This window comes from Brachycentrus maculatus, unplaced genomic scaffold, assembly GCF_059751285.1.
Source record: "Brachycentrus maculatus isolate JH-2025_06_01 unplaced genomic scaffold, ASM5975128v1 h1tg000918l, whole genome shotgun sequence".
NCBI lineage: Eukaryota > Metazoa > Arthropoda > Insecta > Trichoptera > Brachycentridae > Brachycentrus > Brachycentrus maculatus.
This window is the reverse complement of record NW_028281642.1, coordinates 78492-92500: the sequence shown is the minus strand read 5'-3', so window position 1 is coordinate 92500 and position 14009 is coordinate 78492. Positions and strand designations below refer to the sequence as shown.

The 14009-nt window shown below is 33.9% G+C and overlaps 1 protein-coding gene across 1 annotated transcript in view; it reads left to right on the top strand.

Annotated features, from left to right (window-relative positions):
- The window catches only part of LOC148299842 (uncharacterized), a 23146-nt gene extending 13430 nt beyond the window's left edge, over positions 1-9716 (top strand). Inside the window, exon 2 of the mRNA XM_088275613.1 lies at positions 9049-9716. Coding sequence (XP_088131739.1) covers positions 9049-9716 — 668 coding nt within the window. The remainder of the gene's footprint in view (positions 1-9048) is intronic.
- Positions 9717-14009: the final 4293 nt, after the last annotated feature.

Sequence of the window (14009 nt, the reverse complement as noted above, 5' to 3'; positions counted from 1 at the left end):
ACGTTCTTAATATATTATTAGATTAAAACCAATATTTTTAGCTTTTCCACTTTATTTTAATTTGACCAGCGACCGGGTTTCGTCGTTACCGACATCATCAGACCAGTCTGATGATGTCGGTAACGACGAAACCCGGTCGCTGGTCAAATTAAAATAAAGTGGAAAAGCTAAAAATATTGGTTTTAATCTAATAATATATTAAAAATGATATAAATCTATTAAAAACGTTCTACTGAAAAATCAATTTTTTTGATTTATGACGTTCTTGAAAGGAGTGAGCGATATCAAACCGACGAAATTTCCGCTATATTTATTATTTTAAACTAGCTAAACGTTATATTGGGATACAATTGACATTTAAGAACACGAGTTATTTTGTACTGTTTTGCAAAATATATTAATCTAAGTGGAAATGTCACTAATGGAAACAGAAATTTGCATGTAATGACATTTCCCAAGCGCAGTAACGCGGCTCAATAATATGTATGCCTTTCCCAAAGGAATAATTTACCCGTTTTGCTTCCATAATAGCTTTTCTTCATACTGTCATTAGCTGTGCCAACTGGCTATATTATGCACGCGTGTTTTATTACGTTCTTATTATAGAAAGTGCACTATGTGTAATTAATATGCTGCGTTTAAGCCAAGATCAATAAAGTTAACTAAATGATATGCATACATAATACAGTATGCACGTAATAACACGTTACTTGCTTACAGCTTACAATGTAAAAAAAGGCTGGTTCTCATGAACCCGTATTGCATTTTCTTAGCCCAAGTAATTGCAATTCACATGTAAAACATATGGACGTATCGAAGACCGCTGGGCAACTAAGAAATAAGTTTTTATTAATATTTCTCATCATCTCATGAGGCAACGGAATTTATTTTTTATTTACAACATTTTGAGTGTGTCCAAATACTTGTTCACAAAATCTGGATTACCTCCAATTACAGAAGTTATTTTCATATTATTTTTTGACATCTCATCAAAGATGAAGAAGAATATGGAAGTCTGGGCATTTACGGGGCTTACGACCGTCATAGGCTGGTTTAAGTGATCACTTTACACACGTGTAACATTCACCAATTCTACCCATTATTGACAACCACACTACTCAAATTCTTGGAAGTTCTATATATATGAACCAATTTAGAAACTTTGTTCTTGAATCACTAGAACTTCACTAGAGACATCTATTGGTGAGATGTAAAATGTGATTATTTTTTATTTATTTTTCTTCACACACGTAATTACAATTTACAATAATTTGCCCTCACTGGCTTTTCTAATGCTGTTTGTAGTTACTTATGAAGAGATACGCATACGAGTACATTCATTGTTTCGATATAGTTTACAAATTCATTGCCTAGGTGTTGCATATGATGTTACGCAGTGTTTATCACTTAAATCAGCCAATGAGAGGTGGTGAGACCTGTTCAGAATCTAGACCTACATTTTACCATTACAACGAACATTTATTAATCTATATTATTTATTTATTTATATTTCATTATAAATTTAGATTTCAATTCAAAATAAATTTTTCAATCATAAATTACAATAATGTGCCCTCACTGAGTTTTCCCGTGCCGAGGGCACATTTTGCAATACTTTTCTATGAATTTAATGACTTTTTTTATTACATGCAATCATGTGATCTATTTCAGATATACACCCACCTACACTGTGAATAGCTCTTTTATACTTAATTTATCTATTTAATGACTTTATGGATAATGGAAGCAGGTTGTACAATCTAATCATCTTAATATAAATCTTGCATAATAATCAAAGTTCTTTTGACCAAAAGAGGTCTGTGTTCTTTCTAAATACATTTACATAAAGAATGTTAATTCTGATTTGTGTGCTTCGCTGGGAGGTGCTTTCTTGTGTTATGTGAGTCAAAAATTTGACAGACAGGAGCAAAGCTTCCCTGTTTAGCTTCAGTATGTATCCTAAATTTTATCCTAAATTTAAACTTTTTCGCCACACATCGCTCACTCCTTTCAAGAACGTCATAAATAAAAAATCGTCAATTTTCAGTTAGGCATGTTTTCGGAATGTCCAAAAATGTACTACATCCCCGCAAAAAAGGCATATTTTTAACTTAATATTTACCCGCTACAGGGCAGAAAGTATTGTTTTTGCATTTTGAAGAAAAGGTATTATTTTTTTTTTTTTTTAAATAAAATAAATATTTTTAAATAGAGAAAAAAACCTTCAGGTTTTACCTAAAAAGATCTGTTGCATAGTAAAAAGTTCAATAAGTGGGTTGATATTTATTTTTAATACATTGTTTTATATTTTTAAACTTTAAAAACGTTCTCCTGAAAAATCAAGTTTTTTGATTTATGACGTTCTTGAAAGGAGTGAGCGACATGTGCAAGTACGACACTTGAAGAATCCCTTCCTCAAGATGTTTGTTTGTTCATTAGATTGTACATGGGATGAATGATAGTGATGGGACGATTGATTTATTAATCAATCATTACATAGGATCAGGTCATTTACATTTATTCGATGAGTAGTCGTGTGTAAGCATATTTTTTAAAAGAAATTTATACTAATTGGTCATTTTCCTATTTTTACAAAAGAATCATCAACTTTATTGGGCGAATATGTAGAAATGGATGAAGGATAGAATAAAAAATTAATATATAAGAATGAAATTAGCTTTAAATCATTATATACTCACGCACAGGCTACAACACCATAAATAATAACTTTTAAAAACACCTGTGCCTAAAAATTTAAGGTAATCGAATGAAATATGTTATGAAAATTTTATGTGAGTGAAATCGATTTACAGGTGTTCACAAGGACGTTGAACTCTTATCCGAAATCGGATTTATTACCAACACCCGATTTCTACTAGCCAAACGCAGCCATTTGTAACCTGTGTTATAGTATAAAGTTGAAAAAAGAGTATTTCAAATTATTGGAGTGAATCCAGGGCATGACACTTATCTTGTTGAATTGAAAATTAGTTGAAGAAAAATACAAAAATAACTGAATGATTTCAACGATCAATAATCATATAGCACCTATGTAAGTTTCTTCTTCTAACCTTTAATGGTGCATCATACTTCAGCTATCATAAACCCATAATTTCTTGCTTACAGTATGAATTAAGGCACAGCATTCGCTAAGTCACATTAATTCCACCAGAGACCACTGGAGAGGTGACTTGTCTGCTCACGCCCGATTTTTAAAAAATTATGTGTGGTGGATTTTTTGTTTGTTTTTTAGAATATACGAGTACCTTTCAAAAACTCTTTACCTTTCAATAACTCTTTTCTTTTCCAAACCGTATAATTATTTCTAAGATAAACTTATTTTTCAATTCAAAATCGGTGTATTAAAAAAATCAATTACGTAAAATGTTACCGGGATTTAAAGAAAATAAACTTGCCACATGAAAATTAAGTTGAAAATTAAGAATGCTGGGCCTCAATGAAAATTGATAAAAAAATAAATAGTTTATTCTTCAATTAAATTCCACATAACTGGTTTCTTATCCTGAAATAATAAAATTGTCAACATATTCAAAACGAGCAATGCATAAAATCGACTGTTTTTAGAACCGTGGCGATACGACTTTTCAAGAGTTTCACGCAAAAAAAATATTATAATGTCGATTTTTTTTAATAAAGGTCGGAAATTTACTTATCCTATAAACTATAGGAAATATCAGGTTCTGCTTTAAAAAAACAATTCAGCGTTCAAATATGATCAAATAACAAAATCACAATAATCTATGAGAAAAAGAAAAAAATTGCTGCTTTATTTATATATTATTTTTTGACATCTCATCAAAGCTGAAGAAGAATATGAAAGTCTGGGCAATTACGGGGCCGACGACCGTCATACGCTGGTTTAAGTGATCACTTTACACACGTGTAACATTCACCAATGCTACCTATTATTTACAACCGCCATGTTTTATATATATATATGAACCAATTTCGAAACGTTGTTCTTGAATCACTAGAACTTCACTAGAGACACCTATTGGTGAGATGAAAAGAAGCTTTTCATTGAGTAGAAACTATTTTATTAGTATGTGATGTTCAAATCCTGGATAGTAATCACATACACGAGAAACGCCGGAAAATACCAATTTAATTTTTATTATTTGCTTATAATTTGACCAGTTAATTTATTTACAACATTTTGAGTGTGTTCAAATACTTGTTCACAAATCTGGATTATCTCCAATTATATGAGTTATTTTTTATTTAATTTTTTTGACATCTCATCAAAGATGAAGAAGAATATGGAAGTCTGGGCATTTACGGGGCTGACGACCGTCATTGGCTGGTTTAAGTGATCACTTTACACAAGTGTAACATACACCAATTCTACCCATTATTGACAACAGCGCTACCAAATTCTTGGAAGTTCTATATAAGTATATGATCCAATTTCAAAACGTTGTTCTTAAATCACTGGAACTTCACTAGAGACATTTATTGGTGAAATGAAAAGAAGCAGAATTTTTTTTTATAAAACTTTTTTTTAGAAACTCTTTATTTTTGATCAAATATTAGTCACGGTCAATTTGTTTTTGGTGTTATTTATCCCATAAAAGTTAGCGTATGAATAATGTACGTGTCATAAATTCGGTTTTATTTCCAGAACAGCTTTCTCGGGGGAAATTAATGACCATACAGTGACACACTTTTGTTAAGTGGAAAAAGCTTTGTTAAAAATCTCAACCCAAAGGGGTTAAATTAGCATGTAACGCTGAAAAAACTAGAACTCGACTATGCGTAATATGGCACCTTGTAAAGAAGGGGTAGCCAAACTTAAACATTTTCAATTTAAGTTTTACTAAGTAAATACCACTATTTCTTAAAATGTACTGTTGCACGTGTTTCGATGCATTCCGCATCATTTGCAAACACGTTTACGGTGAAGAAGAATATGGAAGTCTGGGCATTTACGGGGCTTACGACCGTCATAGGCTGGTTTGAGTGATCACTTTACACACGTGTAACATTCACCAATACTACCCATTATTGACAACCATACTACTCAAATTATTGGAAGTTCTATATATATATATATGAACCAATTTAGAAACCTTGTTCATGAATCAATAGAACTTCACCAGAGACATCTATTGGTGAGATGTAAAGAAGCTTTTTATTAAGCAGAAACTCTTATATTAGTATTCTGCTTAATAAAAAGCTTCTTTACATCTCACCAATAGATGTCTCTAGTGAAGTTCTATTGATTCATGAACAAGGTTTCTAAATTGGTTCATATATATATATAGAACTTCCAATAATTTGAGTAGTGTGGTTGTCAATAATGGGTAGAATTGGTGAATGTTACACGTGTGTAAAGTGATCACTCAAACCAGCCTATGACGGTCGTAAGCCCCGTAAATGCCCAGACTTCCATATTCTTCTTCATCTTTGATGAGATATCGAAAAATAATATGAAAATAACTCCTGTAATTGGAGATAATCCAGATTTTGTGAACAAGTATTTGGACACACTCAAAATGTTGTAAACGTTTACGGTGTTTGAAAATGATGCGGAATGCATTGAAACAAGTGTTACAGTAGATTTTATAAATAGTGTTATTTACTAAGTAAAACTTAAATTAAAAATAGATAGATTTTACCACAAAGTGACTGACGAATCAATTAATGAAACTTTTAAACATATGCGGAAGATTGGGTTTTCTTTGTATATAATATTTTTTATTCATATGTCTACCAACAACATATGTATAAAGGTACAATTATAAAAAGCTTTTAAATAACTAATAAACTAATTAACTCACCATTACGCCACTTCTCGGCAGGGTAAGGCAGAGAAATAGAACGCCACACTCACCTGCCTTAGAAAAAAAGATATGCCTCATCTACATACACCCATAGTCTTTTACATAAACACCGATTATTACGACTCCTGATCTAGCCACTTACAAGTATTTGAAATACTTGATCATGCAAAGTTTTCCTCGTTCTTCCTCTGCTTCTATTTCCAACTATATTCGCCTCATAAATTTGTTTAACAGTTGTTTCTTTAGTCAATCAATTTACATGCCCAAATTATCTCAACACACCTTTCGTAGTTAAAAAACGACTCTCCAAAATGAGTCGTCACCTAATTCGGTTTTTGGATTCAATTATTTAAATTATAACGGTTTTTTTTGTGAAGCCAGATTGGCAAGACGGTCCATTCTCTCTGTCTACCCCTGCGAGGAAGCGGCGCGATAGGTAGTTAGTTAGTTAGACAAGCTTTTCATATTGCATATATCAAAAAGAGGCACACATTTTCAATAAATTTCGCATGTTAGTTTTAAAAAATTGCTTTGAAAGAGAAGGTCTGTCAGGAAACCTAGATGCTTCTGTATCAGATCTGGGAATGCGGTGGGACAGTTTTCAATATAATATCAAAGAGGCGGGCTACTACATATATTTTTTTTTACTTTGGTGTATGAGGCGGGCGACTACTAATTATTGACTATTGACAATGGTCTATGAGGCAGGTGGATACGAATTATTGACTAATGACTGGTCTATGAGGCGGGCGACTACGAATTATTGACTAATGACTATGGTTTATGAGGCGGGCGGATACGAATTATTGACTAATGAGACTGGTTTATGAGGCGGGCTGCTACAAATTATTGACTTTTGACTATGGTCGACCGGTCGACTACGGTCGACACTGACGACACTTTGGCCGCCCCTGTTGGAAAGGTATAGATTTCTATCAAAATAGGATTGGTATTAGTAAAATGAAAAGTACTTTTATTACAACATACTGCCCGCTCGTAATATACTAAATAGTACACACCGCACAGTGTGAAGATTATTGTTTCTATATTCGTTAAGTTTATGAACGTTCACAATATGTAGATAATTAACATGTCAAATTTAAGACTGAATACTCTAAGAATTTTTAAACAGTTAAAACGAGAAACTAAAGTAAGTAAGGAAAAAGCTGACGCTAAATTTGACCTTATTGATTTTTAGTTAAATGAAAGTAGATGCAGTAGATCTCTCAGACGAATTTGCGGTAAAATGATGTATGATATACGTTCGAATGGTGAAATGAAGAAAGGATGCAAGTCGTGAAATAAGCACTATCGATAATATTAAGAAAGGTGTGTTGAGATGGTTTGGACATGTGGAATGAATGAGTGAGGAAAGAACGATCAAACAATTAGGTGATGCGAATGTTGCTGGAAAAGAAACAGATGTAGACCACGGAAAACTTAGCATGAATTATTTCAAATACTTTAACATGGCCAGGTCAGAAGTCAGAATCACCGGCAATTATGTGTGAGGAGATGCATATGGAGTATTTTTTTTGGAAAGACAGAGTTATGTGGCCAACGCCAACGCCTTGACCACTGCACAATGGATTTGGAATTAACTTTGTGGAATGACATGTTGATTATTATTTTTAAATTAAACACTTGAATATACCACTTTAATGAGTTTTATTTATATATATACGACTAGTTTCGAAAACTTACAGATGTTTTCATCTTCTGGTACAAATTAAAACGAACGTAAAAAAAATATATTTAGGGGTATATGTAGGTTAATAAATATAGAGAAGGGAGGGGGGGGTTAAGGAACAAGATTTTTTGTAAAAGGAAACATTGATTATAATGGTAACGTATTTTGAACCAGTATCATGTGTTATGTATTTAAGCTCCATACGAACCTTCCATAACATTCTGTAAATAAGAATCATCATTAACTTTTAACCTTTCATACATTTCATGAAAGTCTGAATGTCATGAAACATTGCTGGGTAGATTTTATTTTACCGGTTGACATTTACATTCATCGCCTCACCGGTTACCAGTTACTGGGCGATACACAATCAGTGAATTATTTGTGTCATTACTAGACTCTTTCAGGAATATAGGTATTACCTACACGCTGAAAGGAGGAGTATATTATGCATAGTACACTCACACTATGCCAGGAAGTATTAATATGTGAAGTGGAGTAGGCGTATTGTAGTAGCAATGATAACAATATTTTACTGAGAGTGTTGTGTCGCATTTATTTATTTATTTATGTATTCTTCAAAACATATTACATACAAAAGTCATATATGTAATATTCCCGATGAGTAATTCCTATTTCTCATTTTGGGGCATAGGATTAAGATTAACAAGACTGGAACACAAATAATAAAGTTACAAAAAAGATTTTTCAAATAACCAAAACTAATACATGGCAAAATATAAAAACAATAAACAGGTATAAAAAATAGGCATAGGAAGCATATTTAAAAGAAATAAATGAGAAAAACATAAGGTAATAAGCATATTAAAATAAACAAATGAGAAAATATAAAAAATGAGAAAATATAACAAATCAGAAAATATAAAAAAAAACATAAGGTAAAAACAAAATAAGAAAATATGACTAAACACTACATATATATCATTCCATAAAGTATTTCGTATTCCATTAAAAGTTAGACAAATAGATAGCTAACATCACTTGATATTATTTTGTAATCGGGTGTGTTTTTGACTTCCTTGACTTTGTAAATATTTTAATTTCGTTTTGTTTGGGAATTTAACAGATCAGATTATTACAAAATACTATTATTACAGTACTAATTACAAAATTACACATTACTTGGAAGAGGAATGGGAGGGATGAAAAGGGGAAAGGGAAAAAGGGAAAGATCAAAGAAAATTATACAAAATGAGGGACATACCACAATATCAATATCACCTGATATTGTTAAATGATCTTAGCGCTCTCAATGTCGAGTAGAACATGTAAAAATCCCTAAATTCATCGTAAACCAATTTTGATGAACGATAAATATAGCAACATTGTTTTGAGTTTTTTTTTACTCGTGGAACGCGCTAATGTGTCAGTAGCCCTGGTGATCCGACCAGAAATTCTCAAACATATGTTAGTTACATAAGTAGAAATTAAGCACCACTTCATATAATTTCATGACGAGGTGTGTTTTCGATTTCCTCGATTAGTGACATTGTAGATATATTATAAATTGTTGATGTGACTTGTTCTTTGCAGAAATGGGTGACGCAGCGGGGAAGATGGTCCACGAAGGGATGGACTACGTGAAGGGAGCCGTTTCCTCCGCCGCCGAGGGGCTGCAGTCCGTCACGGGGCACGCCGCCGGCGCGGCCACGGCCGCCACAGCGGCCACAGCGGCCACCCACTCCCTGGCCGAGGCCAGCTCCCTGCCGACCCCTGCCGACCCGGACGCCTGCAGGCACATCCCGCTCAAGGCGCCCGACGCGGACATCGAGGACATCATAGACGACATCATGAGCACGCCTCCGCGCACCCCCGCGCCCGAGGAGGCCGCGGACAAGTTCAAGCCCACCCCCGCGCCCAGCTTCGAGAAGCCCCCGACGCCCGGCGCCGCCCTGGCCGACATCGCGGAGATCCCGATGCAGAAGATAGACGAGTCGGCCGGCGCCGTCGCCTCCAGCATCGACGACCTGCTCCAGGACACCGAGGCGGCCGCCACCGACATCAAGATGTCCACCATCAGCTTCATGAAGCAGAAGCTGCCGCCGCTCAAGTCCGAGCTGGCGGAGGCGGGCTCCGAGGCGGCGGGCGCCCTCGAGGCCGCGGCTCGGGACGCCGGCGAGGCGGCGGAGGCCGTAGCCTCGGAGGTCCTAGAACCGCTCGCGGACGGAGCCGAGTCGGACGAGACCGTCGACCTAGAGTGAGTATCTCCGGCCGCGGCGTCGTCGAATCGGATCCCATTCGTGAGAACATACACAAAAGAAGCTAGCGATACCGGGTGATAACGAGTATATTTTTTCTTAATTTCAATGCAGCTGAGACTTCGATTTTGCGTAAGTAAGTCAGTTCGCCTTATTACGCTTAGTAGGTTCGATCGTAGCATTAGACTTAGTCCACGCGGCAGTCCGACGCTGCCGGCGTAAACCCGCTATTGAAGCTTAGCTTTTCTGTACATACGCGATGAAGCCACAGCCGCACGTAGAGTCACTGCCTGCGGCGGGTGGCGGCGGAGTTTACATGTTCTGCTGATGTGCAGGTACGACCTGAGGCCGACCAAGTGGGAGGCGCTGGCGGACGCCATCGTGGAGCTGCCGCCGCGGATGTCCATCGACCTGGGCACGGGGCAGCTGTACGCCGTGGTGGTGGACGAGGACCCCAAGCGCGCCTCGTAGGGCTGGCCGGCGCCGTCCGCGGCGCTGCTCTCGCGCGGGGGCGCCGAGCGCGCGGCGCGACCGCGCTCGTGAGCCCCGCCGGCGCCACCGCGCTCTGACTTTACTCTCCCACGCGTGGGTAGTGACAGTGATAGTTCCATTAGGTACGTACTCGAACTCTACACGCGGTGACGAACAGATGCTTCCATATTACTCATACATACATAATACATATCTATACGCATTACTAATAAACTCCGAATGTCTCCCGGGCAAAGGCTCTTTTTATATCATGTTCAATACTGAAGTTTAAAAAAATACGCTGAAACTGAATTTCACGTTAAATATGAATTTAATGCTGAAATTTCAGTAGCGTTTATATAATTCCATAACTATGTTAAAATCGCATTATTAAAATAACTACATTTTGTTTAAATATTATTGTGCAACAAGAATCGTAGATGAGCCGAGCTTATTGAAAAGGAGCAATTTCTCCCAGCGAGAATTTACTCCTTTTTGGATATGGGACAAAAGTGAATCCATAGTACTGTAATTAGATAGGATTTGGGACTCGATTGTGATTTGAAACTGTTTGTATAAAATAAGTGAATGTCTGCACAATGTGATACATTAAATTTAATTTAAAGATAGGAAATTATACAAGTTACACGATAGTTTCTCATTTTTACTACTTATTTTACTATCTTATTTCGAATGAAAAAACCCATTCACACTTAACTCATAAAAAGAATACTGAAAATAAAATGAAACCCTTTTGTGTGTCTTTTAAATCAACAAAATAATTTTGTTGACGAGACAAACCTTACGTAAGAAACAAACAAAAAAAATCTGACACTCAAATTGACTTTATAATTTGTGTATACATTTTCCGACACTCAAGAACAAAACATCCCATAGATAAACAAATTAAATACATACAATTTTAAATGAACTTAAAACATTCTGGCATATTCTGATACAAATATTTGAAGCAACTGTTTTTATTAAATTTCAATTATTACTAAAATGTTGTTTTCGGTAAATTGGCTATATTCACACAGAAGAATATTGGAATAAATATTCATCATGTAAAAGGATTTTTTGATTTTCTTCATTTTTACAAAATCATTTTCAAAATTCGTATTTTTTCTTAAGTTTACGACGAATTGCATCATGAATTGCATATGCTTTTGAAAAATTAGTAAAATTGTCATTAAAATCAAAAAATAAATGTTCCTACAGCCATAAGTACCAATGCGTCTGCATTGTATGTAAACTTTGCTGTTGACGATTCGATAAACAGGGGTTACAAGTTTAGCGATCACTTTGATCACGTGACGATTTTTTTTCCACAATTTAATTTTTAAGACTTTGATATCTATATCATCCTGTTTTCATAGGTTTCAAGAAGAGTAGTACAGATTGTCTTTACATTTTTTTGTTTGGAAAGAAATTAATATAAAAACATCAGAGTCGGTGATAGCAATAAAAAAAACTGAGCATCTGAGGGGTGATGGATTTTTTTTCGTATTCAGGTATTTTACAATAATATTACAAAAGTAGTTTTCGGTATATTTAAAATAAAATGTTTTATTCCGTAGGTTACACGTCAACTCTTTATGTATACTTATGTAAAGTTTCCATAGTGTGTTATTACATTTTGTCTGTGATAATTATAATAAAATTTTCAAAGAGTTATAGGTTAGAAGGAAAGTATCACATCAAATAATGCTGTTGAGGTAATAAAAGTAATGTAATTACATACTTAGAATTGTAACTGAGAATTCTAAAATATGTTATAGTTGATAACTTTAGAATTTGGTTATTTGTCGAACTGATGCACAGTTGTAGATTGTAGCAAACTTATCACATCTTCAGCTTTTCATTATAAGTGAAAATAGATTAAACATATCGTAGAAATAATATAATATAGTATAAGTGCGTAGAATGTATCGTAATATTATAGCTTTTAAGCAACTTTCGTAGATTTTAATCAATTGTATACCGTTGATTATTTTATATATTACATAATGTAACTTTACAAATACATTTTTTCTATGAATACACGACACTTTTAAAATCGAGTATTGACTTCGTAAACTAATGATATTACCTAGCACGATTGCAAAAAAATATTTTCTTAACATACGTTTTGTCAATATTATACTTTGATTATTTTGTGAAAAATCAAGTGATGAATTATCTTAAAGATAAAATTACTCCATTGAATATTTTTTACGCATTTCTACTTATTTATTTGACTTAGTTCTTTTACCTACTAACAGAGATCTTTATGGATTATAAATTTAATACAGATATGGCGTATTATTTTATGCAATTGTGTATGTTAATATATTGTAATTTTATGCAACAGTGTCTTTTAATATCATTATAATGGAACTTTATTTTTAAAAAATATAAAAAAACAGTTTACATCCATGACGTTTATTCTAGTTTTATTTAAGTTTTTATTCAAGTTTTTTTTCTACATGGGAATATTTTCCGTACGTAAAAACAATATATATATATAAAGTTTTAAGTGCAAAAAAGGCATATTTCATAATAATTCTCGGGAAACAAAAATAGCACGACTATTATAACTGCGTTAACATCAATATTCTGAATTTAGGTAATACAGAACTTTCTTGATCTTGAAATATCGAGTCTAATTCGAGGAACTTATAAATAATCTAGCGATGGCGTTACAATGACCACGAATTGTAATAATATTACACATAACCTTCTTACGAAATTCCGTTTCAAGGCTTCGACTAACCAACCCCTGACGCAATAGAGGGTTAACTATACCACCGAATTTCACATTATTCTACCCCTGTACCTTGAACTGTTCCCCGTAATAATATATTACGCTTCTAGAACTTATACATACATTATTTTTATTAGATTTCGTGTGCGCGTCAGCGGCGACCTTAACAATACAACATATTAATTATTTTTTTATTACTCTATAAATTGTGATTCGTAATCTTTTTAGAAATGTACAGTTATAGATATTAAATAACGGGATATAGTAATATGTATATGCAAGTATCAATAAAATATACTTTTTGATTAAAAATTGTAAACAAAATAAAATCTTTGTTAATTCTATTTCTTTGATTTGATAAGTACAATTACAATACTTTACTTTTATTTATGTATCACGGTAGATGATATTGCAATACGAGCTTTTTTAAAGATAAATATTTGTGTTCTTATTATTTACGAAAATATTTAAATTTCATACTATTTCTATGAGCCTAAGCGCCTTATTTTTAAAACAAGGTATTGATTGTGGTTGAGTGGGTTCAAACCCAGAATCTCTGACTCGAGAGTCCGCGACACTAACCACGGAACTACAACCTGATACTCGAACATATTTTTACGATAATTTTACGTTTTTACACATTTTGGATTCTAAAATATCTTGTGATTTTAAACATGATAAAATTAGAAATAATTTCATTGCAACATCTAATCTGAAATTTTTCATTTGTGTATTGAAAAATATTATTTTATTTATAATATAATATGTATGTTTAACTATCAGAAAAGGCAATAAATAGTATATTAATATACATATAAGCTTAACCTTACATACAATATCCCGTTATTTTGCTATAATTATAGTTGATTCTAAGCTAGAATACTTTTCTGTATTCATATAAGCGTAAAGTTAAGCTAGAGTAGAAATACTATTAATTAAAAATTCCGCTATTATTTGACACCTTTTACTAACCCTCCGTAAGGGCTACAGCATTGCACTATCAGAAAATCTAGGAAAATAAATTTATTTACAGATTAATTATCTGGAAATCTACAGGTAAGTACTGCCCCACTGGGAGG